The 24,817-nt window shown below is 44.4% G+C and overlaps 1 protein-coding gene and 1 pseudogene across 1 annotated transcript in view; both read left to right on the top strand.

Moving 5' to 3' along the window:
• Positions 1-7,393: 7,393 nt before the first annotated feature.
• Positions 7,394-24,817, top strand: part of LOC136648436 (complement factor H-like) — a 45,570-nt gene continuing 28,146 nt past the window's right edge. Inside the window, exons 1-6 of the mRNA XM_066624547.1 lie at positions 7,394-7,420; positions 13,478-13,648; positions 15,004-15,192; positions 17,890-18,072; positions 19,712-19,918; positions 21,657-21,830. Of these exons, the coding sequence (XP_066480644.1) occupies positions 15,108-15,192; positions 17,890-18,072; positions 19,712-19,918; positions 21,657-21,830 (649 nt within the window). The 5' untranslated portion in view covers positions 7,394-7,420; positions 13,478-13,648; positions 15,004-15,107. The remainder of the gene's footprint in view (positions 7,421-13,477; positions 13,649-15,003; positions 15,193-17,889; positions 18,073-19,711; positions 19,919-21,656; positions 21,831-24,817) is intronic.
• Positions 19,508-19,627, top strand: LOC136650502 (5S ribosomal RNA; annotated as a pseudogene).

The following is a 24,817-nucleotide window of genomic DNA, read 5'->3' as shown; positions in this document are numbered from 1 at the left end:
AGGCCAATGCTAAAATCCTATCTCTACGGTCCAATCTCTTAGGTCATCAGAGGGGGCACTCCTTCAAGTGCCGCCTTTATCCCAGGTTAGAGGGATGGGGACAAGCCTTCTCTGTAGTGGGGCCACAACTATGGAATTCACTACCAGGAAACTAAGAACTCTGCTCTCCCTCATGGCTTTTGGCAAGGGCTCAAAACATTTCTGTTTAGTCTTGTGTGTGTAGTGTCATCTGTCAACCACCTGTGCCTTTGTATGACCTTATTTTCATTTAACCCCTGGGGGCTGGGGGACAAGAATAGGCCCTCAGTTTGGCTGTACTTGTCGTAAGAAGCAACTAAACAGCCACCGGGTAGATGGGACTCGTTGGCCTGTGAAGGCAGTTCATCTGAGAGAAGGAAAACTCTGATCCCAAACCTCCACTGCCTTGTGGCTACATCCAGTTATGGAAAAGGCTTCAGGAGTCAACCTCGAGGCAAAATCTGGAGCTGGAGTCCCTGAGGCAGTTCATGGCTGAACACAGTCACATTCTGGCAACTCCTGTGACGCCGCTGGAACCAACCATATGGGCTTCTGCCTTTCCATTGGACCATTTCAGCGACATGGAGAGGGGGGATTTGCTGCATGGGTAACAGTCTATCCTCCATATCTACTTTACCCAGGCTTCGCGCACTGGAGAGGAACCACCATTCAGAGTGCAATACCATAGTCTTCCGAGACTGAAGGATGCCAATGGTGATGATGATTTTCATTTATTGTCTTATTGTATATTGTGGTGTTTATTTAAAGTTTGAAATTATAAGCTGTTTTGGGCATCTGCTTTGGCAGAGGAAAGGCGGGGTACAAATCTTTTAAATAAATAAATAAATAAATATCAATCATTTACTGGTAAAGAATGACTTTAAACTTGGGAGGTTATTATAGATTTCCAAAATAAACTATGCAGGGAAAACTCAACACTAACTGAAAGCCATTGATAAATCCTTACATTCTGATGCTCATATCCATCAGTTGCAAGGAAAGAATGACATTTACCAGGTGAAGATGTCAAAGACAAGCCCAGTTACACAGTAATTTCTAACATTTATTGATACATGCCCAAACCCAGAAAAGGGTTACAATAGTTTATGCAATAAAGGATGCAATTCTGTAATTCGTCAGGATATTTGCCAGTTTTGAAAATGTCTACAGTTATGAAAAATGAATCACTTTCAATTGTTTTCTTGCACGAACAGCAATGAAAAATATCTCTGTGGCCTGGCAAAATGGCATGCTAGTTGAAGACGTTTTAAACAGTCCCTCACCAAAGGCAGCTGAGAAATCTCCACAGTCAGGGATTTAGAGGGCAGGTCCTCTCATCTAGGAACAGCTTGATCCATATCTTCTTCAGTGACTGTGCAGGCCTCTGCAGAATGAAACAAGTCATTTGATCCTTGAGAGATTATTTGAAAGTAAAGAATTTACTCAGTGTTGGGAAAACCCAGTGGGGCTTGACTCGTCGAGCCACTGAGTCACCACCCCCCATGACTCGACTTGAAAAAGAGTCATAAGAGTCAAAAAAGAGGGACACTTTCTGAGTCTCCGAGTCATAGTGACGCTGTGCCTTAAGTAACTCGAATGGACTTGAGTCGAGTCCCCTTTAAAAAGTCCGCTACGGAAATAACGGGGCTGCTGCCAGGCTCTGTGTGTGTGTTGAATTTCTCTTTAAACACACCCCCATTGTCATCCCCCCCAACTGTAAACAGGGTGGGAAGGGTGGCAGGGAGTGCTAGAGAGCCAGGAGAGAAGCGGGAAGAGGGAGAAGGGTCACGAGGAGCTGTGAGGCTTACCAGCATGACCCAAACCTTGCGGCTCTAAGAAGTAGTCCCACTGCAGCTGGTCATTCAATGAGGCTTGCGCCACCAAGTAACAACAGAGCCAAGAAGCCACAAAATTGGAAAGCAGAATCAGGAAAAGGAGTTTTTTCCCACCTCACTGGGTTTCTGCAGCCAACTGTAAGGCAAGAATCTCCTTGGGCTCTGCCTCCTACTCTCCCTCAGCCAATGCAAATATCTGAATGTCCATCCTTTGCCAATGATCATTTGTTCCTTCGTTCCTTCCTATTAGAGATGGGGGAAAAAAGCTCACCCCCGCCTCCCGCCCAATTCATTAACCCTTTCCTGCCTCCCGGCTGGAACTCCCTGCTGCTCACCATTGGGATGCTTGCCCCACGAGGTTTTCCACATGGCAAAAGCAGTAAGCAGGCTAGCAGACAGAGCTAGACTCAAGTCAGCACATGTGGGAATGAGTGCCAAGTCAGGGGGGCCCTGCCTCGAGTCTTTTTCAGAGTCTTCCACACGCACGCCTCACGAGTTGCCGAGTCACCCAAATCACGCATTTTTGCGACTCAAGTGAGTCATCTGAGGAGTTCCCAACCCTGGTTGTAACACAACTTCGGGAACAAATTATGGCAGATACACATACCTGTGCATACTGATGTTGCTGTCCAATGACCGTCAACACAACGTACTTCTGAAGATCCATTCATGACATAGAAGTGTTGGCATTTGTATTGCAGGGTTGCACCTGACATATATTCTTCCATTGGCAGACCCAGAATATCTCCATTTTCAATAGGAGGAGGGTGGCCACACCTTCCCCTACCATCTACAATGACATAGTGAGCCAAATATTAGGTGGTGCCATCCATGATGACAATAAATGTGCGTGGTCCACATATCCCTGTAAACCTATCTAGCAATGTGTCATAAGAAAATTCAAGAAACTGGCATAAAAACAACACTTCTGATGTTGAAAAATGAAGGAAAGGTATTAAGACGTTGTCATGAGCAGAAGCGAGACTGTTTCTTTTTCTATTTGTGTAAAGTTGGATATAATTCAAACCACAGGTTTCCCTCCAAAACAATTTAACTTCAGAAAGTGCAGGAAGGGCCATCTGAAATGAGGAGGGGCTAAGCAGCCCCAAAGTTTATATAAGGGCAGGTTGTGGGAAATGGGGGCTAAAAACCACGAGATGGCTCAGTGCTAAACCACATTGCTGAACTATTTCAGAGAAGAACAGCATCCAAAGTGTTTTGTTTTTTTAAAACAGATCAGTAACTGCTTGGGAGGATTCGGAGAGTTCTTCTTTAAATAATTTTTTTAACAGATGCATAAACTTTTAATTTACTTCATTAATTAATGATTGATTTGATTTTGTCATACGGTGTGTTAAAAAGCTTGATGATGTCATTTCTGGCCATGACAATACTTCTAGGTTAACGGCATCACTTCTGGTGGGTTTCAACAGATTGTCATTCTAAAAAGTGGGTCCCGGTGCTAAAAGGTTTGAGAACCACTTGCTAAGGAGTCCCTCTCTCCTGCCCTCTCCTCCTTTTTCCTACTTCAGTCTACTTTCTCTGGGGTTCCATTCTGTGTGCATTTTAGCCGTAAGATTCCCCCTGCATAGTTTAAGGGTAATTGTGTCAGTATATCAAATCCCAGTTCAAACCCCTTGTTTTGGGTTTTTGAGCACTCTTTCACCATCAAACTGCACAGACGTGGCACTGACCAATCCATTGGATTCCCACAGATGATTGTTTTTTTCCTTGTATGTGCATGTTGCTCATGTTATTAAAAAAAATGCCTGCTGGTCACACTGAGGGAATAGGGGCTGGAGGTTTTGCAGAGAGAGAAGAAGAGGGGAAGAGGAAGAGGAGGGAACGAGCAGGAAGAATTCCAAGGTTCAGCTGCAATAAAAGACAGCAGCAGAGTTTCAGTTCTCTGTAGCTTGAACCAGAGGTAAGGGTCGCAGGTAAGGAGCAAGCCCCTTGGCAGCCCGTGAAATCACGTGACTCATTTGCAAGGAGGGCTTGTCTTTCTCTCACTGCCTGGTTGCTCCTAAACAATGCCCCAAGCCTCAGAGCAGATCAGTGGAAAGCAGGATCTTCTACTCTGAGTTCTCAGTGATTTGATCATAGAAAATTATATGCTGGAGACCTGGGGTTAATCCTCATGCCTCTCCTTAAACAGTTTAAAACAGGAGCACAAGTCCTAGTTTCAGGAATATGCACACAGAGAGCACTCTTGCTAAGGAAGAAAAGATAGAGGCACCAAGCGTGTCATCAGGTTGACTCCACAGGAGGCACAGAAGAGAAAGGTAGATTTGTGGGTCAGTGTTTACATATCTATATCTGCTACTATGTGCTACTATGTGCTCAAAAGTGTTACAGAGATCATGCAAGTGGCCAACTTAAGCTGCAGTGGCAGGAAGAAAGGCCGAGAAGCGTTTACATGGAAACTGGCGGGCTAGACCACGGGTGCCCAAACCCCAGTCCTGGGGCCGCTTGCAGCCCTCGAGGCCTCTCAATGCGGCCCTCAGGTAGCCTCCAGTCTCCAATGAGCCTCTGGCCCTCTGGAGATTTGTTGGAGCCCACACTGGCCCGATGCAACTGCTCTCAGTGTGAGGGTGACTGTTTGACCTCTCGCATGAGCTGTGGGATGAGGGCTCCCTCCACTGCTTGTTGTTTCATGTCTGTGATGCAGTAGCAGCAGCAAAGGAAAGGCCAGTCTTGCTTTGTGCAAGGCCTTTTATAGGTCTTGAGCTATTGCAAGACCTTCATTCATTCATATAAGTTCATCTTTAATATATTCATTTATGTAAACTTATGTAAATTTATTCAAATTTTAAATGTAAATTAATTCTTTTTTCCCCCTGGCCCCTGACACAGTGTCAGAGAGATGATATGGTCCTCCTGCCAAAAACTTTGGACACCCCTGGCCTAGACTGTAGCTGTGGCTAGTTCCAAGGAGGGGGATCACGGTAAGGGAGCTTAGGCTACTTTCTTGGGGAAGGGGTGCATTGTGGGGCAGCTCCCAGAAGACTGGCTGCTCTGTGGAAGCTGGAGCAGTGGATTTTCAGGGGTGCTCAGGGAGGAGAAACAGAAGAAGGGAGAAAGGCTGGCAAGGAGGAGCACTGGGGTGCTGGCAGGCACATTGGTTCTTGGGTAGTGGAAAGAGTGGGGGTAATTGAACAAATGAGATTGGCACAGAGGGATCAACGGAGAAAGAAGAACTGGAGAACTGAAGAACTGTGTCCTAGCTTTTTAAACCCCAAATCTGCACTGGAAAGCAAGGGACCTTTTCTTCATCAAGGACTTTGCTTTTGTACCTTGATGGCCCTTGATGGCTCATCCCCAGCCTGGAGATGGTGCATCTCTTGCTTTGTACCCTGTCCAGAGTGCAGGAACCACTGCTGATTTGTTCCAGAGGCCACTACCTTAATTAACATATTCCTTGACTGAATCTAGTCATGGAGTTGGTGAGGACAGCTAAGCACTTACAGTTCTGTTTACCTCAAGTCAAGAAGCTCTCAGGATAGAGCTATTTTCTACATGTTCAAATGTGCTAAGCAAGCAAGAGGTGGCTGGTCATGGCATTTTCTAAGAAGCAAATGAATGGCAAAGCTTCTCTTAACCCAGCCAACTAGAGTTTGGATGGGTGATGCATCTGATGAACCAAAGTTGTTTCATTCCAACAGGGTATTGTTGAAACAAGTGAACAGATCAAATCAAACCAGCAAAGAAGCAAGAAAGTGACATGTACAATGAATACCATTCAACTCCTTCATGATGGGTCTAATGCTCCAAAGTATTGTCATATTTTTCTGATTGCAATTAATTTTAGGCATGATATTCCCTATCCTTGTTCTGTTTGATGCAAGATTAGTGGGATTAAATTTCTATAACCTGCTCATATGTGTACTCTAAATCGGGCTGGATTTCTCACTATAATCACCAATATAAATTTTGCAATATGCAATAGATATGCGAAAATTTTGAATGGCATATAGTCCTTTCTCATCTGTAGTTCTGTTTTGCTTCTTTGTCTTCACCATGAAGAGAGCCAGTGCATGGTGCACATCAGCACATCATGGGACTACCCAGGAAAAAAAAAAGAGGAGGAGCAAGCCATCTTTGAACACACCTGGCCACAGGTGGGTAACTTTTGCACTAAAGCAGGATCCTGTATAGATAGTGAGCTGAGCATTTCCCCTGTGTTTATCAGATCATGACATGTCACATTTAGAGAGCAAGGGAGAAAAAAACATGAAAAAGGCCTCTGAGGTGCTCTACTTTCAGTGATCCAACCTAACTTAGGGAAAAAGTTCCTCTGTTAAAATTTATCTGCCACACTCTCTGCCACACTCTCAGATGAGTCCGATTCCAAATCACATGGAAGCCCCCATGCACGTGTTGCTAAATTCAGGAAAAGTCCCTTTCTCACATTCAGATGAACTTGCAGGAGTTGGGGGTGTGGTTGGCAGGCATGGCCCTCTTTCAGACCATGTATCCTGTGAATATATGGAACTGTGCCCAACTTGGAGTAATGCTGTGAAAAGCCTGATCTGCTGATTTCTGCCCATTCAGATGTTCTTAGAAGCAGAAGGCTAAACAGGATCTGGTTCAATCCCTTTAACAAAGGTTTGATTTATAAAAATCAGCAGATCACATTTTTCAGTTTGTGCCTCTGTACTCGATCACCTCAGAATAACTGCAGGTTGAACTGCTGTCAAATGTACAGCTAAAGCGCTGGTGACTAGTTCACTGCTGATATGCACTGTTGGACCCCTTACCATGGACCCAGTGCCAGAGTTAGCCCAGCACAAGCATGCGGTGGGCCAGCTCCAATGCTGGGCCCGCATACCGTCGCCTGGAGTTGCCCAGACTGCTGGATGGCAGAGAGGTAAGTGGGGGTGTGGGGCTAGGCGGGAGAGGCATTCTGGGGTGGGAGGAGGTGGAGAAGGGCGACTCTCTGATTCTGCAGCAGAGCTGCCTCAGAATCGAGTAGCCCCATTGCAGGGCTACTTCCCTTACTCGGGGGAAAGGGGATGAAAGTCACCTTCTTCCGAGAAAGCAGCAGTGGCTGCCCAGGGTGTGCACAATGCCGCGGCAACCATTTTTGGTGCTGCACCAGTCCCGCATTCCGGGCAGCTCAGGATTGGGCTGCTTGGCTGCAATCCTATACAGACTTTCCTGAGAGTAAGCTCCATTGAACTCAATTGAACTTACTTCTGAGTAGACATGCATATGATTGCTCCCTTACTCAGTATCCAAGGCTGGGCTTTGGCTTCAATTTTAGCTGCCAGAGTTGCGACACAAAACCCACAGAAGGGCAAACACTTCTTGCTGTGCTGGAAGGTTCACGTGCTTCATTCCTGGAACTGCTCCTCCTCTTTGGCCTGGATACCTCACGCAAGAGCAGCAAAACACCAAGGCACAGGGGGAGGAGACACAGGAGTGCCAGTCCTGTCATTATAATCTTCCCAAGCCAGAAGTGGAGAGACTGTGCCACAGAACCACCGTTACTGCCTGAAGGGCCATGAAGCACTGGCTGGTCTGCTTGGTTTCCTGTCTCCTGTGGACATGCTGTGCTTCCCAAGGTGGTAAGTGATAAAGGGAAAAAGCCGACTTTGACTGCGAAAACTGATACGGAAGTATTCAGGGCAGAAACAGTTGATTGCAGCAGATTTGTAGGACAGAGAGAAGATTCAGCTGGGCATTGTGTTTTCCTCCATTAAGTTTTTGTCAGTTCAGAGGCCTTTGGAGTGGCAGCCCTTAGAAGAACAGATCCTGCAGCAAGCAGAGCCAAAAGCACTCTGCCCAGAAAGGGTTTGTTGTTGTTGCCACCAAAATTTTCTGCTAGTTGTAGCAGCTGCAGGGATGTGCATCTGGCCACCGCAGCCCCCTTTCCTCCTATCTCTTTCTCTGGCTGGCTTGTTTTAGGAGGGAGTCTGAAGTGCCCTGTGCTGGTTCCCTTCTTGCAGCAGTTTTGGATCTTGTGCTCAGTCCACAGATTTTCTGCATATCTGGAGTGGGCATCATAAATGCAGCCCTGTGCAAAAGTTTGTATATTTGCTTGTGAAAAAAGGCTGCCAATGTGTTGATAGGCTTACAGCCCAATTCTGATCTGCCCAGAGCACGGAGCTGCCGTAGCGCCAAAAACAGCTACCACAGTATCCAGTGCGCTCTGGTCAGCCACCACCATCTCCTTGGGAGAAGGGGCTCCACTAAAGTCCCCTTCTCCTCAGTAAGGGAAGTAACCCCGCAGCAGGGCTATTTGATTCTGCAGCAGCTTCGGAGCTAGCGCAGAATTGAAGAGTCTTATGTTGGGCCACACGTACCAATACGGGGCTCAGGATTGGATGGTCCCATCCCCCGCCCCCTCCATGCCTCCTTCCTGCTGTCTCCCTGCCTCTAGCCCCAATGGGCCAGCTCTGGCACTTGGCTAGTGCTAACCCTAGCAAACATGTTTTAAGGCATGTTTGTGACAGCGCACACTGGCAGTAACCTGGTGTGCTGAGCTCAGGATTGGGCTCTAAGAATCAGTGGTGTCACTAGAATTCACGCAGGAGGCCTGCGCATCACCCCATGCAGTGGGCGGGGCAATGCCCTGGGTGGTGGGCGTGGTGATGTACTATTGCCCCACCCCTGCTGGTTTTTGGGCTGTACCTTTTGTTAGAACACAGATATTTCAGTGTAGTTTGTTTCATTGCATTCTGCATGAAATTACACATTGATTGATATATAACATGATGGGATTATTCCTCCAAATTCTGATTTTAGTGATTTTGAAAACTTGTAGAGTCACAGACGCACCCCTGTGTCAACTTACTAACAACTTATTGTAGCAGTTTTCAAACTTTTAGCACTGGGACACACTTTTTAGAATGAAAATCTGTCCAGGACCCATTGGCAGTGATGTCATGGCCAGAAGTGACATCATCAAGCAAATTAAAATAAATAATTATAAATAATTAAATTAAAATAAAAGAAATAATTAAATAAGGGGGAGTCAGTCCTGTTCTACCAAGTGAATCTACCAAGTGCTTGTTGCACTGTACTCCACTGGCCATTCTGCATCCAACAGTGTATGGCATGATGCGTTAACTCCTAAAGCCGCGAAGTTAACGCGCCCTCCCCCAGGGCGCGTCACCAACCGGCGAGTCACCTGGTGCAGCCAGCACCCCCTGCACCCCCCTAGCGATACCAGTGCTTAGAATGTTAATGAGCATGTTCTAAGATATGTGTAACATGCACAAATAGGGGATATCCACTGCATGTTCAGGGACCAAGTGCAATTGTCAATGCCTAACTTATTAGGCTTTCGTGAAATGTGGAGGAAGATAAGGCAGAGGTGTCGCAAGGCTGGTGAGTCCACCCCAGGTGCAGTGCTTCAGAAGGATGATGCAACACAGCCTGAGGGGTGGCACCACTACAGCCCGAGGCTAAAGCTCTCACTGTGTTTTTGGTGATAAGGCCTGGTGAGTTGAGCAGAGCTCCATGCTTGGATGTTTCTCCACATGCTGGGCCCTTTTGCCTGCCATTGCTTCTGATTGTCTGAAAATTGGGGCACTCTGAAACCAGTTGGTGGTGATGCTTTGTTGTGTCATCATCACATCACCCTTGAACTTCAGGAAAGCTAAGTCTCTGCAAGGTAAGCTCTACACTGCGTACCAGCCAGCCCAGCAATGCCACTGAAGCAAGGATATAGGTGTAATTACATAAGTCCAACCTTGTTATACACTGATTTTTTTATACACGGATTTGACTCAACACGAATGGCCCCTGCAAATGAGAAGGAATGTGCTGATCCCTGGAGAAGGAGAAAAATGCACCCCTTTAAAATCACAGTTTAAAAAACTGCTTTTTACTGTTGCAGAGAGACAGTCATGCAAGTGATTACAGGTATAACCTAATTATCCACAGATTTTTCTATCTCAAAACTGATGAGAAGGGCCCTTTAAACTAAAGGAAAATAGTCGTTTAATAATGCCAGAGAGGATAGCCTGCCGACTCCTCCCTTCCCCCTGAGCATGTGAAAGAAGGCTAAATGGCAGCGACTATCACCTCCTCAATTCCCCCCTTGCTGGGGCAAGGTGAAGCCTAAGCACCTGGAGAGAGACTGCTGCCCTCTGTGTGCATTTTTTTTAACCTTTATTGGCATATAAACGAAAATACAACAATCAGGCAGGAGAAATTCTGATAATTTGAGATAAAAAACTAGCAACTGCTATAGTAATGTTAGCCTGGTTGTCACCTAACAAAACGAAAAGGGGATCAATAAATGCCCTAATAGGATGCTGTAAAAAAGGGTCTAGAAACAACTTCTGAAGTGAACAGTGCACTGGGCAATAAATCAAGATATGCTCTAATGTGTCGGGTTCGAGATGACAGAAAGAGCATAACCTGCAGTTCCGAGGGATATGGGAAAATCTGCCAAGATGATATAAAGAAGGAAAACTATTGAAACGTGCGAGCATAAAAGCCCTTCTAAGAAAGGGGTTAATTAAGGTAACAAAATATTTAGAGGGCTGACATGGTAAAGGGCAAAAACCAAAAGAAAGAGGGGAACAAACTGGGTTAAGATCAGCGAAAAGAGAGGAAAATTCGGCTTCCCAGAGCCTAGTTTGAATTAACTTAAAGGCACTGTTGACGTCAAGGCCCACTAAAAATTCCAACAAAAGATCTAGAGAATTCAATTTGGAATCAATTTTAGAAAACCAACTAGACAGAAAAGGGTCTCTTAACAGATCATTAAGGAGGGAGTCAGATGGAAGAGACAGATGGAGTCGGAGCCAGAATTTGAATGTAATAGCCCATGCTATGGTTGAAGGGAGATGAACTCCCAGTTCAAGAGCCAGCGTTGCTAACGCTGCTAACGATGGAGTTTGGGACTCCAAGAATCCTCCTGAAGAAAACAGCTGCAACTCGATCCAGAGAGCTGTTGGCTGCCATAACCCATATGGGTACACCATACAATAGTTGGGCCATGATCTTAGCTCTAAAGATCTGGAGAGCGGCAGGCACAAACTGATTACCGGTGCTATAATGAAATCGAGTAATCGCCTTGAGGTGATGATGCAAGGTGGCAATCACTGACTTCCTATGGGCTGTCCAGGTTAATCGATAGCAAAAGAGTAGGCCAAGATATTTAAAGGTAGGAACCTGCTCATAAATAGAGTGAACAACCCTCCAGGTCGACAGGGACCAAGATTTAGAGAATACTGGTTTTATTAGCGTTAATGAAAATAGTGAGGGACTGAAGAAGACCAGATTTAGTTAGTGAAAGGAGAACTGCATCATCCACATACAATAAAAGGGGTAGAGGAACACCATTAAGTGAAGGGGGAGAGACCCTTTGATTGGAATAGTAGGAAGGGAGGTCAGATAAAAAAAGATTAAAAAGGAAAGGGGCTAGGATGCATCCCTGTCGGACACCCTTATCGATAGAAATACTATCTGATAAAGGACCAGTAGGGCCGGAACGGACTTTACATGAATTAGAAAGGTGGAGGTGACAAATCAAAAAAAGGAAACGAGGGTCGATGCCTCTGGCGGGAAGTTTGTCCCAAAGAAGTGATCTGTTAACAGAGTCGAATGCACCCTTAAGATCGAGAAACGCTACATAGAATTTCCTCCCATGATGAACGAGGTATTTTTTGGCTAAAAAAGAGAGCAGAAAGGTGTGGTCATTCGTAGAACAGCCAGATCGAAAACCGATTTGCTCCCTGCTGGGAAGGGCCACCAAAAGTGCCCATATATTTAGTCTCGAGAGTAGGAATTTTGCATACAGCTTACCGATGACAGACAGTAAGCTAATTGGTAAGCTAATTGGTCTATAATTCTCAGGGAGAGCAGGATCGCCTTTCTTAAAAATGGGAACAATAATAGATGAAAGCCTTGATGTCGGGATGCAACCCTGTGTGCATTTCAAAAGGTCTGCAAGGCTGTTTTTAAATAACCGCACCAAAGAGACTTTATTCTTTAAATTGATTTGCTTTAGTGCTTTTTTTGCCATCCACTTGAGTTCTTGGAACGGAACCCTCACGAATAATGAGTCAACCTGTATATAGCTTTTATTGTGGGGATAACAGTATAATAACTGGGAAGGGAAATGAAAACAATGTACTGCAATGTACGTACCCAAGTAATCACTCACACTATTAGAACGTAATCATCATGAGTTTCTAGGCAGGACGAAAGGAGAAAGGGATATGTGTTGCCACAAAATGGAGGAAGAAAAGAAGGGGCGCAAGATTAGCAATACTTCGACAGCACGAGGTCATATTTAACAGTTACTGATAGTTTTGGGAATGTTGACATGGGTGAGTGGTGCAAACAACCTCAGAGTGCTTCAGAATTAGGCTACTAGTAACCATGAGACTGAGCTTTTCTCAAGAAGATAGTTTTTTTTAAAGAATATAGGCAAACAAAAAAGGACAAATTTATTTTCAGTTACTTTGCTTAGGAGATCAATTACAGAGTTTTAAATGGCTGTAAGTAGAAGAAATACTTATAAAGAGCTGTGTTTTCCAAGCAGAAGTTAGCTGGAGAAGGTGACTGATTTGTTTTCTCCCCAGTCAGTCAGTAGAAGGTGGCAATTTAGCAGGAAGATTTGAAATAGGCACATGAGAATGGAGGCTTTTAGGAGGCTGGAGGGGGGGGAGAGAGAACTGAAGGAGACGTTCCCAATCCTATTATGTTGGGAAGGTTTTTAGTATGAAATCCTGTCTAAGCAGCAAGGGCAGGGCTGAACAGTTCCAGGTCCCAGGGCTGGCACAGTTCCAAGTTGACACACAGTGACAGCAAATGTTCCTTTACCCCAAGGGGACTTCCCACCTGCTACATTCCCCTGCAGGATGCAGAATAGCCCATGCTGGTGCTGCTGCATTGGCACCGGAGAATTTAGGTAGGATTGGGCTGGAGCACGCAGCAGTCCTGATTGCACCCCAATCAGAGAAGCTCCTGAAAGGAAAAAAAGGCATGGTAGGGTGTGTGCTGCTCCCAAACTCAGGCTGTAGATGGGAGAGGCTACTTGGCAAAGCAATCTGAAAAGACTGTACAGGGGACCTGGTCATAGGACAACTTGAAACCTTAACTTAGTATGCAGCAAGACTTTTTTTGTGCCACAAAATGCTATCAGGATGGGGCACACAAATTTGCAAGACCTTGGAGGAATGGATGCCCCACAGTGCTACAGCCTTCTCTCCCCTTAATGGCCCTTGATTGGCATGACTTCTCCTAAGGATTCAGCATCACTCCTTCCACAACAAAGTCCTGCCTAGCTCCTAGAAATGGCAAGCCAAATGGAGTTGGGTTGGACTGCACAGGAGTTGTGAAGGAGTGAATGTTGGCAATAACCATATCAAGGTGGTCTCCATCTATGCAATTTTATTATATTGTTGAAAGGAAGAGCAAATGGTCTTTGAAATGTGCAATTGGCAAGAAAAATTGTGTTAATGTACAAAATGGAAAATAAATTAGAATCCAAAACCTGTAATGAAATGTTAGGAAAATATAAGACTTTAGGAAATAAAAAATATAATCCTGAAAATAATATTTGATTTGAGTGCTACTGAAAGCTTCATCTTTAGTTACTTATTATGATACCTCAAACATGAAAATCAAAAAGTTGATTATGATTCTAAATATCATTACAGGGTGTGAAGAACCCCCTGACATTGATTTTGGGGAAATTGTAAGTGAAGAAAAAGTCAGCTATCGGGAACATGACAGAATACAATACAGATGCTCTCCTCTATATGCCCTGGAAGGATCTGAATGGATAAGCTGTGATGGACAAAGGTGGACACCTCCACCAAAGTGTTTGGGTAAGAGGGCACTTTCTGTTTGCTTACTATGAGCTTAAAATGAGAACCTAGAATGTCAAACATGTCCTCCAATAATTTCTTTGCTTGCAGTGTTGCTTTGTCCTTGTATGTAGATATGAAAGATTAAATGGATATGTTCGTTGTGCCTTTTCCTCAACGGAACTGGATAATCAGGCCCGCGTTTAAGGCATCCTAGATATGAGGCCACTGGAGAAATATACAATGAAACTGAAGAATGAGCATATTTTGGACTACAAAATATTCAGAACATAGCCAAGTTTGCACTACAGTTCTTCAATGCAAAAAATTCACAAGGAACCAGATTGCCATCCTGGAGGTGAACTGGACTGTTTTGGAGGTCACATTATGCCTCCTATATAGAAGGAAGGTGTGCCTGTTTGTCTCTATGCTACTGTTGGTTGTCTGTAAACCATGAAGAATGATGGCCAAGGTTATTGTTTGAATGACAAGATATTTGGCATAAGTCACATTTTACTCTTGATTGCAGTGAAAGAGACAGCTGCCCATATTGAATTCTGCCCTTCCAGTCCATGGGATCTGAATGGTTTTGAATTTTGGTTGAATCACACCCTGTCACACTTCAGCTCTTTATCTATTAGAACAGTTCTATAGGACACATGTGCTGGCCAGGGAAATCTTATGTTTCAGCCCCATCCAGGGTCTTTTCCTGAGTGCAATGGGGCTTCCATGGTGCAGCTCCACGCTAATCACTGACTGCAACAGAGATCCTTACCTTTTTCAAGAATCTTCTCTGTCTGGGCACATCTCAGTGCAACGTAAGACAGCTATTTTCTAGACTGAAAGGGTACAATACATGGTAAAATACTAAGTAGTAAAATAAACTCTTTGCAATAGCTGAAAAAAGATATACACATCTGAATGTGAAATGATAGTCAATGCAAAACTTATAGTGGGATCTCTGTACTCCACAGTACCTTTTAGGGTGTGATTGTAATTAGAGGTGAAGTGTGTGTATTAACATATTGCATGTTATTTTTTCCCCCCAAACAAGTAGAGGAACAAATGGTTCTCTCTTCAGCACAATCTCAAAAAAGTTAATACGCAAACCAGATCTTGGTTCTAGTTGGCAAATGCTTAACCACACTTGGGAGAAGCACAATGTGAAGGCAGTATAATATACTGTATGCAGTTTTCAGAGTGACAGATGCTGAGTGACAGTAAAGGAGCAGAGATTTTTATTTCTAATGCACAGAGATGTGAGGTATTCCTAAGGGCACAAACAATGAACTGTTATCATCAAACCCAATTGGATACAAAAGATGGAGAAATCAGCTCTAGTTAAAATCCCTGACTGGTTTTTTTCCCCCCTTTAGCACCCTGCAGCATCACAAGACAACAGCTGGATGCCAAAAACCTGCTGATCTCTGGTGGCCGAAGACGTTCACAACTGATTCAGAGTAATCACACACTAGAATTCATGTGCAGAGAAGGATATGTGATCACAACTCCTTCAGTCAGGAAGTGTGTTGATGGGCACATGGATTTGCCAGCCTGTATCTCTGGTAACTGTTGTATAGCTGATGTTCTCTTTTGTCCTGGACCAAATAGTCAAGGAGCCTTCTAGTTGCATTTCCAAGATGATCTTATCATTGGGTCATGAAGTCTCTAATTCAACTGGGATTGGATCCTCACCACACTGAATTCCTTATATCCTTCCATAATCTCCCTACTTGTATGACATTCATTTATTTTATTTTTATTTATTTTAAGAAATTTATACCCTCCTTTATCCATGCTGTAGCAAGTGCCCAAGGTGTCTTACAAAGCATTAGAAACAAGTACAAAGTATCACAACTAAAAAACATCAAACAATGCAGTAAAACTTTAATTTTAACATTACAAGATGAAGAAGAAATATCAAAAACAGAGCAAAGTTTAAGGGAGAGAGGAAAAGAGAACTCATTGAGCCAGTGGGAAGGAGATAAGTCAAGGGAAGGTGTCAAGTCACAAAGGTATGACAGAGGTGCAGAGGGCAAGTATCCACTCAGCAACCAAATGCCAGATGAAACAGGTATGTTTTGAGTCCTTGCCAAAAACTCATGAGCGAGGGAGCAGTTCTCAGTTCCCTTGAGATGGCATTCCACAGCTGTGGCACTGCCAGAGAGAAGGCTTACCCCAGAGCTGCCACCCCTCTCACATGGGATAGAAGTGGCACTAGTAGAAGAGCCCCTTCAGCTGACCTGAGAGAGTCATACAGGAAGGTGATGGTCTTTCAGGTAGCCTGGATCCAGGTCATGGAGGGCCTTAAAGGTTGGAACTAGCACATTGAACTGGGACTGGAAGCGGGTCCACCCCATTAATGTGGGATGGGTTCACTTTATCACTCCAGTCCATGCTATCTTCTCTTCCAGTGCTGGGTAATACCCACTTTTGACAAAATTAGGGACTCAGTTTGTGACAAAACTTCATATTTTTAGAAATTCACATCCCCGATGCAAGTAGCTCTATTTCTTAGCTCCCAGGTTGCTGCAGCTGCACCAGAAGTGGCTGTTTCCCCATTTTAAATATTCTCAGGTGTAGAGCGAGCATCACCTTTGTTAATGTAGAGCAGTGGTTCTCACACATTTAGCACCAGGACCCACTTTTTAGAATGAGAATCTGTCAGGACCCACTGGAAGTGATGTCATGACCGGAAGTGACATCATCAAGCAGGAAAATGTTTAACAATCCTAGGCTGCAATCCTACCCACACTTACCCAGGAGTAAGTCCCATTTACTGTCATTGTTAAAAGAATATACAGAGCAGCTTGTTAAAAGTACAGGTCTGCAACATTTCCCCAAATGCAGTCACATACCATGGTAACATCAAGTCTAACACATTAAAAATAAAATATGGAAATGAATGGGGACCCACCTGAAATTGGTTTGCAACCCACCTAGTGGGTCTCGACCCACAGTTTGAGAAATACTGATGTAGAATATATGTGAAGGCTTTCCAGTGTTCCGTAGTCCTTCAGTTTGGGCCTGCAGTTATTATACTGTGTTGATAAACGGTGGTATTGTATCATTTCCCAGATGTATGTTGTTGGAAACTGAGGACGAGATGGCAAGTCATTTAAGGTAATTGGGTTGGAACAGTAAAACATAAACTGAACTCTGCAGTTATATGTTCATGGTTTGTGCAGTAATTGAGAGACGGGTGGCTGGTTTATCATAACCAGTGAGATGTAATCAAAGACAAATTAAATTAATTGATCAATTACATAAAGCTCCAAAAGTTTCCAAAATAACCTTGTTTAACTGATGTAAGGATCAGACTATCTGTGTTCACTTCCAGAGGTAAATAAGAAACAACACACCAATACCCCTTTCACTCTGTCAGAAGCTGCAAAATTGTGATCAAACATATATATGTGCATGGCAAATTTGCATCCAGCTATAAATATAGACACCACAGGATTACGCTGTGATGTATATAACAATAACAACAATCCAACTAGCCAGCCAAGCCATTGTGATGGCTGGACAAAAATTCCTTCCCAGTCTCCAAACAAGATGCCCAAATTATACCAAGTTGTCGCCTGACAAAAGAATCAACGAGTGGGATTGTGGGATGGCTCCCTTCCAGGAATGGCTGTGCCTTTCAAATTCCCTCCCATTATATAGCCCAATTTCCCACCTTAAATGAGAGTGTGCAAGTCTTGGGACCACGGCCTCTCCCTTTCACATGTGTCCTTATAGGATGCAAACCTCCTCCCTGAAACCTCATCCTTAGACAAAAGACACGATGCCCTTTCTGACTCAGGCTACTGTACCATATTTCAACTTCTTCTCTAGTTCTGCAAGGTTGGATGAGAAATGGTTTTGTGCAACACTGAGGGACAGCAGGTGCAAGTGCTCCCAGGTGGCACGGCTAGGAGGTTCCATTGCTATCTACTGCCCCCTGCCACTCCTTGCCAGTGGCAGCCTCCAGCTTTTTTTTCCAAAGCAAAATAACTTTTTCTGCTTTGAAAAAAAATAAGTGAAAAAAGCAAGCGGTGCAGCTTGGAGCAGTGTGCAACCACTACAAGTGTACTGGAAGTAATTGTGGTGACATGACCAGGTCACTACAATTACTTCCAGGTCAGGGGTGGTAGTGGAGGCATTTTTGTTCCTGATTTCTGGACAACCGAAGAGCCAGGAACATCAGTGTTGCTCAATACCTGAAATCTGCTTTATATGGCCAAAGTCACCATTGTTCTTGCTTTATTTCTTACCAGAAAGAGGAAAGAATTGCAGCCGTCCACCCCCAATAGAGAATGGGGACATCATTACTTTAGTCCAGAAGCAGTACCCATCTGGCTCTTGGGTGGAATTCAAATGCCAGCTGTATTATGCCATGGAAGGACCAAACAGATCATTTTGCAACAATGGAAATTGGACCAAAGTGCCTGCTTGTCTAGGTCAGAACACAAACTATTTGTGAGAGTGATTTAAAAATATGTCAAGAAAAAACTATATGTTGCTTTGTTTTGTTTTCCTTCTCATTTGGTTTGCATGGAGAATAATTTCATAATAGCTTTGCAGGTAGCTATTTTCTTTTACATTTGGGTAAACTGAGAAGGTTCGCATTGATCTTTCTTGGCAGCACACGAGAAGTAGGGAGAAGGCCCCAGTTTATATGCTGAATTATGTCTGCTCTACCTTAAAGAAGTCAGTTGAGCTTCTCAGCTTCAGTCAGAGCTAGGGATATCAACAATTCCCATTTGTAGGCATTGCTGGGACAATAGTTAAACCATGCTATATGTATGAAAGTATTATTACTGGCTCTCCCTGTTCACTTCTGTTAGTAATTGGGCAGCCCCATCCTGAGCTCCTGTGGCACTTCCGTCAATTTGCAATTTTCAGAATTTACAATTTACACAATTTACTTTCGTCCCCTTCTCTTGGATAAGGGAAGTAGCCATGCCATGGGCCTACTTGATTCACTACCAACCAAAAGGTCGGCGGTGAAGTAAGAGCATTCATGTCAGGCGCCAAGCCCCACATGGACACTCTGGATCTGGTGCAGGAAAGCTCTGCTGGACCCGCCTCCCTCCCTTCCTGCTTCCTCCCCCCCAGCACGCCTCCTCCCTGCCCTCTCCCCTCTCCCTGGAATGTCTCCTTCCCGCCTGCCCCCTCCTCCATTTTCCTTTCTGTGGTTTTGTGGTCCATGCAACTGCTGAGTGGCGGAGGCCGGGCACCTGCCCAGCGCTGGGCTAGCACAGGCACTCGCCTGGCATTAGGCCTCGCAAACATGTCTTACAGCACATTTGCGACAGTGTACGCCGGCGGTAAGCCAGTGTGTTGAGCCCAGGATTGGGCTCTTTGTTGTGATGATCACTGTTTCTTCTATGGTAGAGGTTCTCAAACAGGGGCGTCGTAACCTGAGAGCCTCTGTTTTGCCCCTTTAAGGGGCGGGGAGGGGGAATGTAGTGATCCCCAGGGCTGCCAAGGGTACAAGGGGTTTTCTTTTACTTACTGGAGGCAGCAGCAGCCTAGTGGGGATGCAGGGAACCCAGCGGAAGCCTCTGCAGGGCTCCCCAAGCTGAGGTGAATGTAAAACTAACAATCGTGACCCACATCCTGGGGATTGCATCACTGCATTGCCCACTCCTCCACAAAGACTTGCTGAAGCTCCAAAGTTTGGAAGTTTGGGAACCGCAGCTCTATGGATATCCAGAGAGTATAGTTTGGTAAGCCAAGGAGTTTTCTTGGTTCAAAAGACACTGGCTTTAAAACCCCGTCTTACTTGAGCAACACCTTAGCCCAGTATTTTTTGCACATTTTAGCACTGGGACCAACTTTTTAAAATGGTATTCTATCAAGACCTCCTTAGATTTACAAAACTTTTTTTAAAAGTACAGCAACTGTTACCTTGCACATGCCCGATCTCGTCTGATCTTGGAAGCTAAGCAGGGTCAGGCCTGGTTAGTACTTGGATGGGAGACCGCCTGGGAATACCAGGTGCTGTAGGCTTATACCAGAGTCTTTCGAGACTGAAGGAGGCCAACCAAAATTACCATCTTGATTAACAGAATTATTTTTCTTTTCTAATCAAAGAGCCCTGTGTAATCGCATTGGCTGAAAGCCAGCAGATAGTGATGAAAGGAAGTTCTTATGACAATGGTTTTCAAACGACGTACTTGCCGCATGGTGATTCTCTTGAACTCAGCTGTAAACCAGGATATGTCTTTGAAACAAATCCTTCCCAGTCTGCTCTTCTAATCCAGTGCAATGAAGAGCCTATTGTGTATCCTAAATGCAAAGGTAACTCGAGACGCAAGAAGATAAGATTCCAAAACCATTCTAAATGGTGTTTGAATGAAAGTGCTGTTGTGTCAAGATCTTGATTTTCAGCCCAAACCTTAGGGGGCCCTGTGATACTGGATCTAGTGCCAGCAGTTCATTAACAACCCCCAGGTGCTAGTAAGTCAGAATGGAGTGGGAGGGAGATCGTGGTGGGTAGAATGGGGCAGGAAGAGACTGGGTTGGGAAGGGGGGCAGATCAAGGCCAGGAAAGGGGTTGTATTCGCAGCAGTAGTGCTTACAAGATCCTATCCTTTCTTGGCCTCAATCCAATTTCCTGGCCACTCAGACTTGCACCAGCAAAGTAGCTGGTCCAGATTAGAGGAGATTCAGTGGAACAGTGAAGGTTTACCCCCACGCAAGGAAACAAATATTCCTTTTACCTGGAGGAGACCTCATCCTTGCAGGATGAAACACATTCTCCAGTGACACGGCTACATCAGCAGGAGGAGGGATTTAGGTAGGATTGAGCTGCTTATTTAAAAGAATTATATCCCACGTTTTCAAAAGCTGGTGGTGGCTAACAAAATTCTTAGAACATCATACAAATCAATAAAAACATAAATACAGGCATGTGCTGCTTAACAACCTTCCGCTTAATGACAGACCTCATATATGACAGTTGTCAAAGCACAACGAAGAGGCTCTTAATGAGGCAATCAGGTCTCCCATAGTCTGCAACAGAGTGTCTGCTTACACAACAAAGAAGCTCTGAATTATTAACAACATTATTTATATACCACTTTTCAACAGAAAGTTCCCAAAGCAGTTTATAGAGAAAAATCAAATAACTAATGGCTCCCTGTCCCAAAAGGGCTCACAATCTAAAAAGATGCAAAAGAATACCAGCAGATAGCCACTAGAAAAGACACTGCTGGGGTGAAGAGGGCCAGTTACTCTCCCTCTGCTAAATCAAAGAGGAGCACCCACTTGAAAAAGTGCCTCTTATCCAGTTAGCAGGGTTACTTATTCATTTGCGGCCCTCAGGGACCCCCAATCTGGCCCGTGGGGAACCCCCAGTCCCCAACGAGCCTCTGGCCCTCCAAAATCTTGCTGGAGCCTGCACTGGCCCATTGTGACTACTTTCAGTGTAAGGGCTGACTGTTTGACCTCGTGCGAGCTCCCTCTGCTGCTTGCCGTTTCACGCCTGTGAAGCAGCAGCGGCAGCAAAGGAAAGGCCGGCCTTACTTTGTGTAGCTCTTTTATAGGCCTTGAGCTATCGTGAGACCTTCATTCATTCATATAAGTTCCATCTCTAATATATTCATTTATGTAAATTTATTCAAATTTTAAATGTAAATTAATAATTTTTCCTGGCCCCCAATGCAGTGTCAGAGAGATGATGTGACCCTCCTGTCAAAATGTTTGGACACACCAGGTTTATACAACAAAGGCACTAGATTGGGCTGAATGTTTGCTTAATTACCTATTTGCATAACAACATAGAACTTATCCTGGTCGTTAAGTGATGCACACCTGCACATAGTATAAATAAATAGAAGTAAAATTCAAATAGTTAATAGATTGCATTCTGTCTACTTCTTCCGTTCTTTGAATTTTGATTTTTTTTTAAAGAACCATGGATATTGCACTTGTGTAGATGAAGGAAATGCTCCATGTTAGAGGGAATGAATGGACAGATTTTTTCTTCAGCTCTTTTCTCTTTCCACTTGTAACATATCCGCATCGTTCTTCCTAGAAATTACCTGTGATCCTCCACAAGTAACTAATGGTACTTTCAGACCTCAAAGAAACATGTATCAAGGTGCGGACCTGGTTCTAATTGAATGCAACCATGGGCTTCAGCTAGAGAATGGACAAAATATGGTTGAATGCACAAGCAGTGGATGGTCACCTTCACCACAATGTGGCGGTAAGTGAAATTTAAATGTCTTAGCATGTTTATGGAAGGACAGATTCACATGCCTCTGTCATGAAATCGTTAGCAGTAAGCAGTAAGGTGGCTAAGTTTGCAGATGACACCAAACTTTTCCGAGTGGTGAAGACCAGAAGTGATTGTGAGGAGCTCCAGAAGGATCTCTCCAGACTGGCAGAATGGGCAGCAAAATGGCAGATGCGCTTCAATGTCAGTAAGTGTAAAGTCATGCACATTGGGGCAAAAAATCAAAACTTTAGATATAGGCTGATGGGTTCTGAGCTGTCTGTGACAGATCAGGAGACAGATCTTGGGGTGGTGGTGGACAGGGCGATGAAAGTGTCGACCCAATGTGCGGCAGCAGTGAAGAAGGCCAGTTCTATGCTTGGGATCATTAGGAAGGGTATTGAGAACAAAACGGCTAATATTATAATGCCGTTGTACAAATCTATGGTAAGGCCACACCTGGAGTATTGTGTCCAGTTCTGGTCGCCGCATCTCAAAAAAGACATAATGGAAATGGAAAAGGTGCAAAAGAGAGCGACTAAGATGATTACGGGGCTGGGGCACCTTCCTTATGAGGAAAGGCTACGGCGTTTGGGCCTCTTCAGCCTAGAAAAGAGACGCCTGAGGGGGGACATGATTGAGACATACAAAATTATGCAGGGGATGGACTGAGTGGATAGGGAGATGCTCTTTACACTCTCACATAATACCAGAACCAGGGGACATCCACTAAAATTGAGTGTTGGGAGAGTTAGGACAGACAAAAGAAAATATTTCTTTACTCAGCGTGTGGTCAGTCTGTGGAACTCCTTGCCGCAGGATGTGGTGCTGGTGTCTAGCCTAGACACCTTTAAAAGGGGATTGGACAAGTTTCTGGAGGAAAAATCCATTACGGGGTACAAGCCATGATGTGTATGCGCAACCTCCTGATTTTAGAAATGGGTTATGTCAGAATGCCAGATGCAAGGGAGGGCACCAGGATGAGGTCTCTTGTTATCTAGTGTGCTCCCTGGGTCATTTGGTGGGCCGCTGTGAGATACAGGAAGCTGGACTAGATGGGCCTATGGCCTGATCCAGTTAGGCTGTTCTTATGTTCTTATGACTTCTGTGAAAGTAACAGCTTCTAAAATAATTCTTCCAGTGTTTTAAGGTAATGACACTGTCCTTTTCCCTAAAAAGCATGAAAGAATAACAATCTTTAAAACTATAAGTGGACACAGGTAGACTGTCTTTGTTAAGATGGATATTCTTCTGCCAAATGACGCCCATTTGCTCATTGTTATCTGTTTTAGTTGCAATTCAAACAGAGTTCAAAGGCAGAAGTTTCTCTGGTATTTTCTGTTTCTTCCTCTTATCTTCTCACCTCCTCCTTACTTTCAAAAAGGGAATAGCCTTGTCTTTATCTAACCAAAATATGTGTTGTTCTTCTAAAGTTTATCTCTTGCCAGTGTCTATAGTTAGCTTAACTAGATGCTTTGTTAGTTTGCCAAGAAACAACCTTGCCATTTAGCAGAGCTGCCAATTCAGCAGAGCAGTTAGTTTTTAATTTTTAAGCTTTCCCCTAAGTAAGTTCATGCTTTCCCTGTCTTCTTCTTTCCTTATCCCCCCCTTTCTCTGTTACTCTGTATTGATGGTTGCTACAGATTTGGCTTCTTGGGGGGGGGGGCTAAGACAGGTAAGCAAGCATGTTTCCCCCCTTTGAGAATGTGGGTCCCGTTGATTCGATCTTAGGGACCACACTCTCACCTTACAGTTGCTGCATGGCTATATATTGTTGTGATAAGTGAGAATTTACTTTGCTTGAGCTAGAGGTTTGTGCAACATGCATAGAAACTTGTGTTGACTTAGCCTTTAAGCTGAGCAAAAGCGACAAACAGGCAGGTAGGCATTGAATACCGCAACAGCAGCCTATAACTATCATCGTGACAGCAGCTGCTGCTGCTAGGATTTCTTTAATCCATCCTCCCCATCCAGGGAGCCAATCCCACCAAGTGTGCCCTTGTTTGATAGACTCCTCATGTTGGACTATTAGGCTCTTTAGGTGACTAATATTGTTCTCGGCTTTCACTGAGAAGTTTGAGGAGTACACACAACACTGGGTACTAAATAGGGTACAAACTCCTCCTTTAGAAGCCAGGATCAGCTCCAAAGCAAGGCGGTTCTGGGCTGATACCTGGCGGACTTGTACAATCTCTTCTTGGAGGGATTTAATAGTTTTCAGTGTTTGGTTAAAGATCCATGCAGTGGCATTCTGTATTGCGTGGATATCTCTTTCATTTAAACTTTTTCCAAGCGATGCCAGTGACATCCTTGCAGCTGACAGAAAGATGTCACCAACATTGCTCCAAGTGACTGCTCACTTAAATCTGAGTTTTCCTGGTTTCTTAGTTTGAACAGACATTGGTATTGACACATAACAGAGGCAACATGTTCCACTCCCTTGTACCGGAATTTGTTTCCAAAACCTAGTTCCACAGCACCACCCGGCCGATCCCGGGGGTGGACTTGGCCTCCCAGTGAGGGTATCATCTGAGTCTAACATGTGAGTGAAAAGGTTGCCAGAGGTATTTGTCACTGACCGATTGTATTTAGATGTTATATATCCTTATATATCATTGGCTTATACTCACTATGTTGTTTACAACATAGCCCAGCCACATTTACCTGGGAGTAAGCCCCATTGACTATAATGGAACTTATTTCTGAGTAGACATGCCTGAACTGGGCTGGGCTCTCAAGTTCCTCTCCTAGCCCCACTTTCTTGGGAGTAAGCCCTATTGACTATAATGGGACTTACTTCTGAGTAGACATGCCTAGGATTGGGTGTTTGGTCACCCTTTTTTCTGAAATACAGGAGCAGATAAATGGCAGTGTGAGGGAGAGAATGTGAGGCAAGTGATTCTGAACCTTTGGAAGGTGAGGGGAAGGATAGTAGGAGAGGTGCTAACTGCAATTATGAGATGGGGGGAAATGTGCCT

Source organism: Tiliqua scincoides, chromosome 4 (genome assembly GCF_035046505.1).
Source record: "Tiliqua scincoides isolate rTilSci1 chromosome 4, rTilSci1.hap2, whole genome shotgun sequence".
Lineage (NCBI taxonomy): Eukaryota > Metazoa > Chordata > Lepidosauria > Squamata > Scincidae > Tiliqua > Tiliqua scincoides.
The sequence above is the reverse complement of the archived record's forward strand: the minus strand, read 5'-3'. Positions and strand labels throughout refer to the sequence as shown.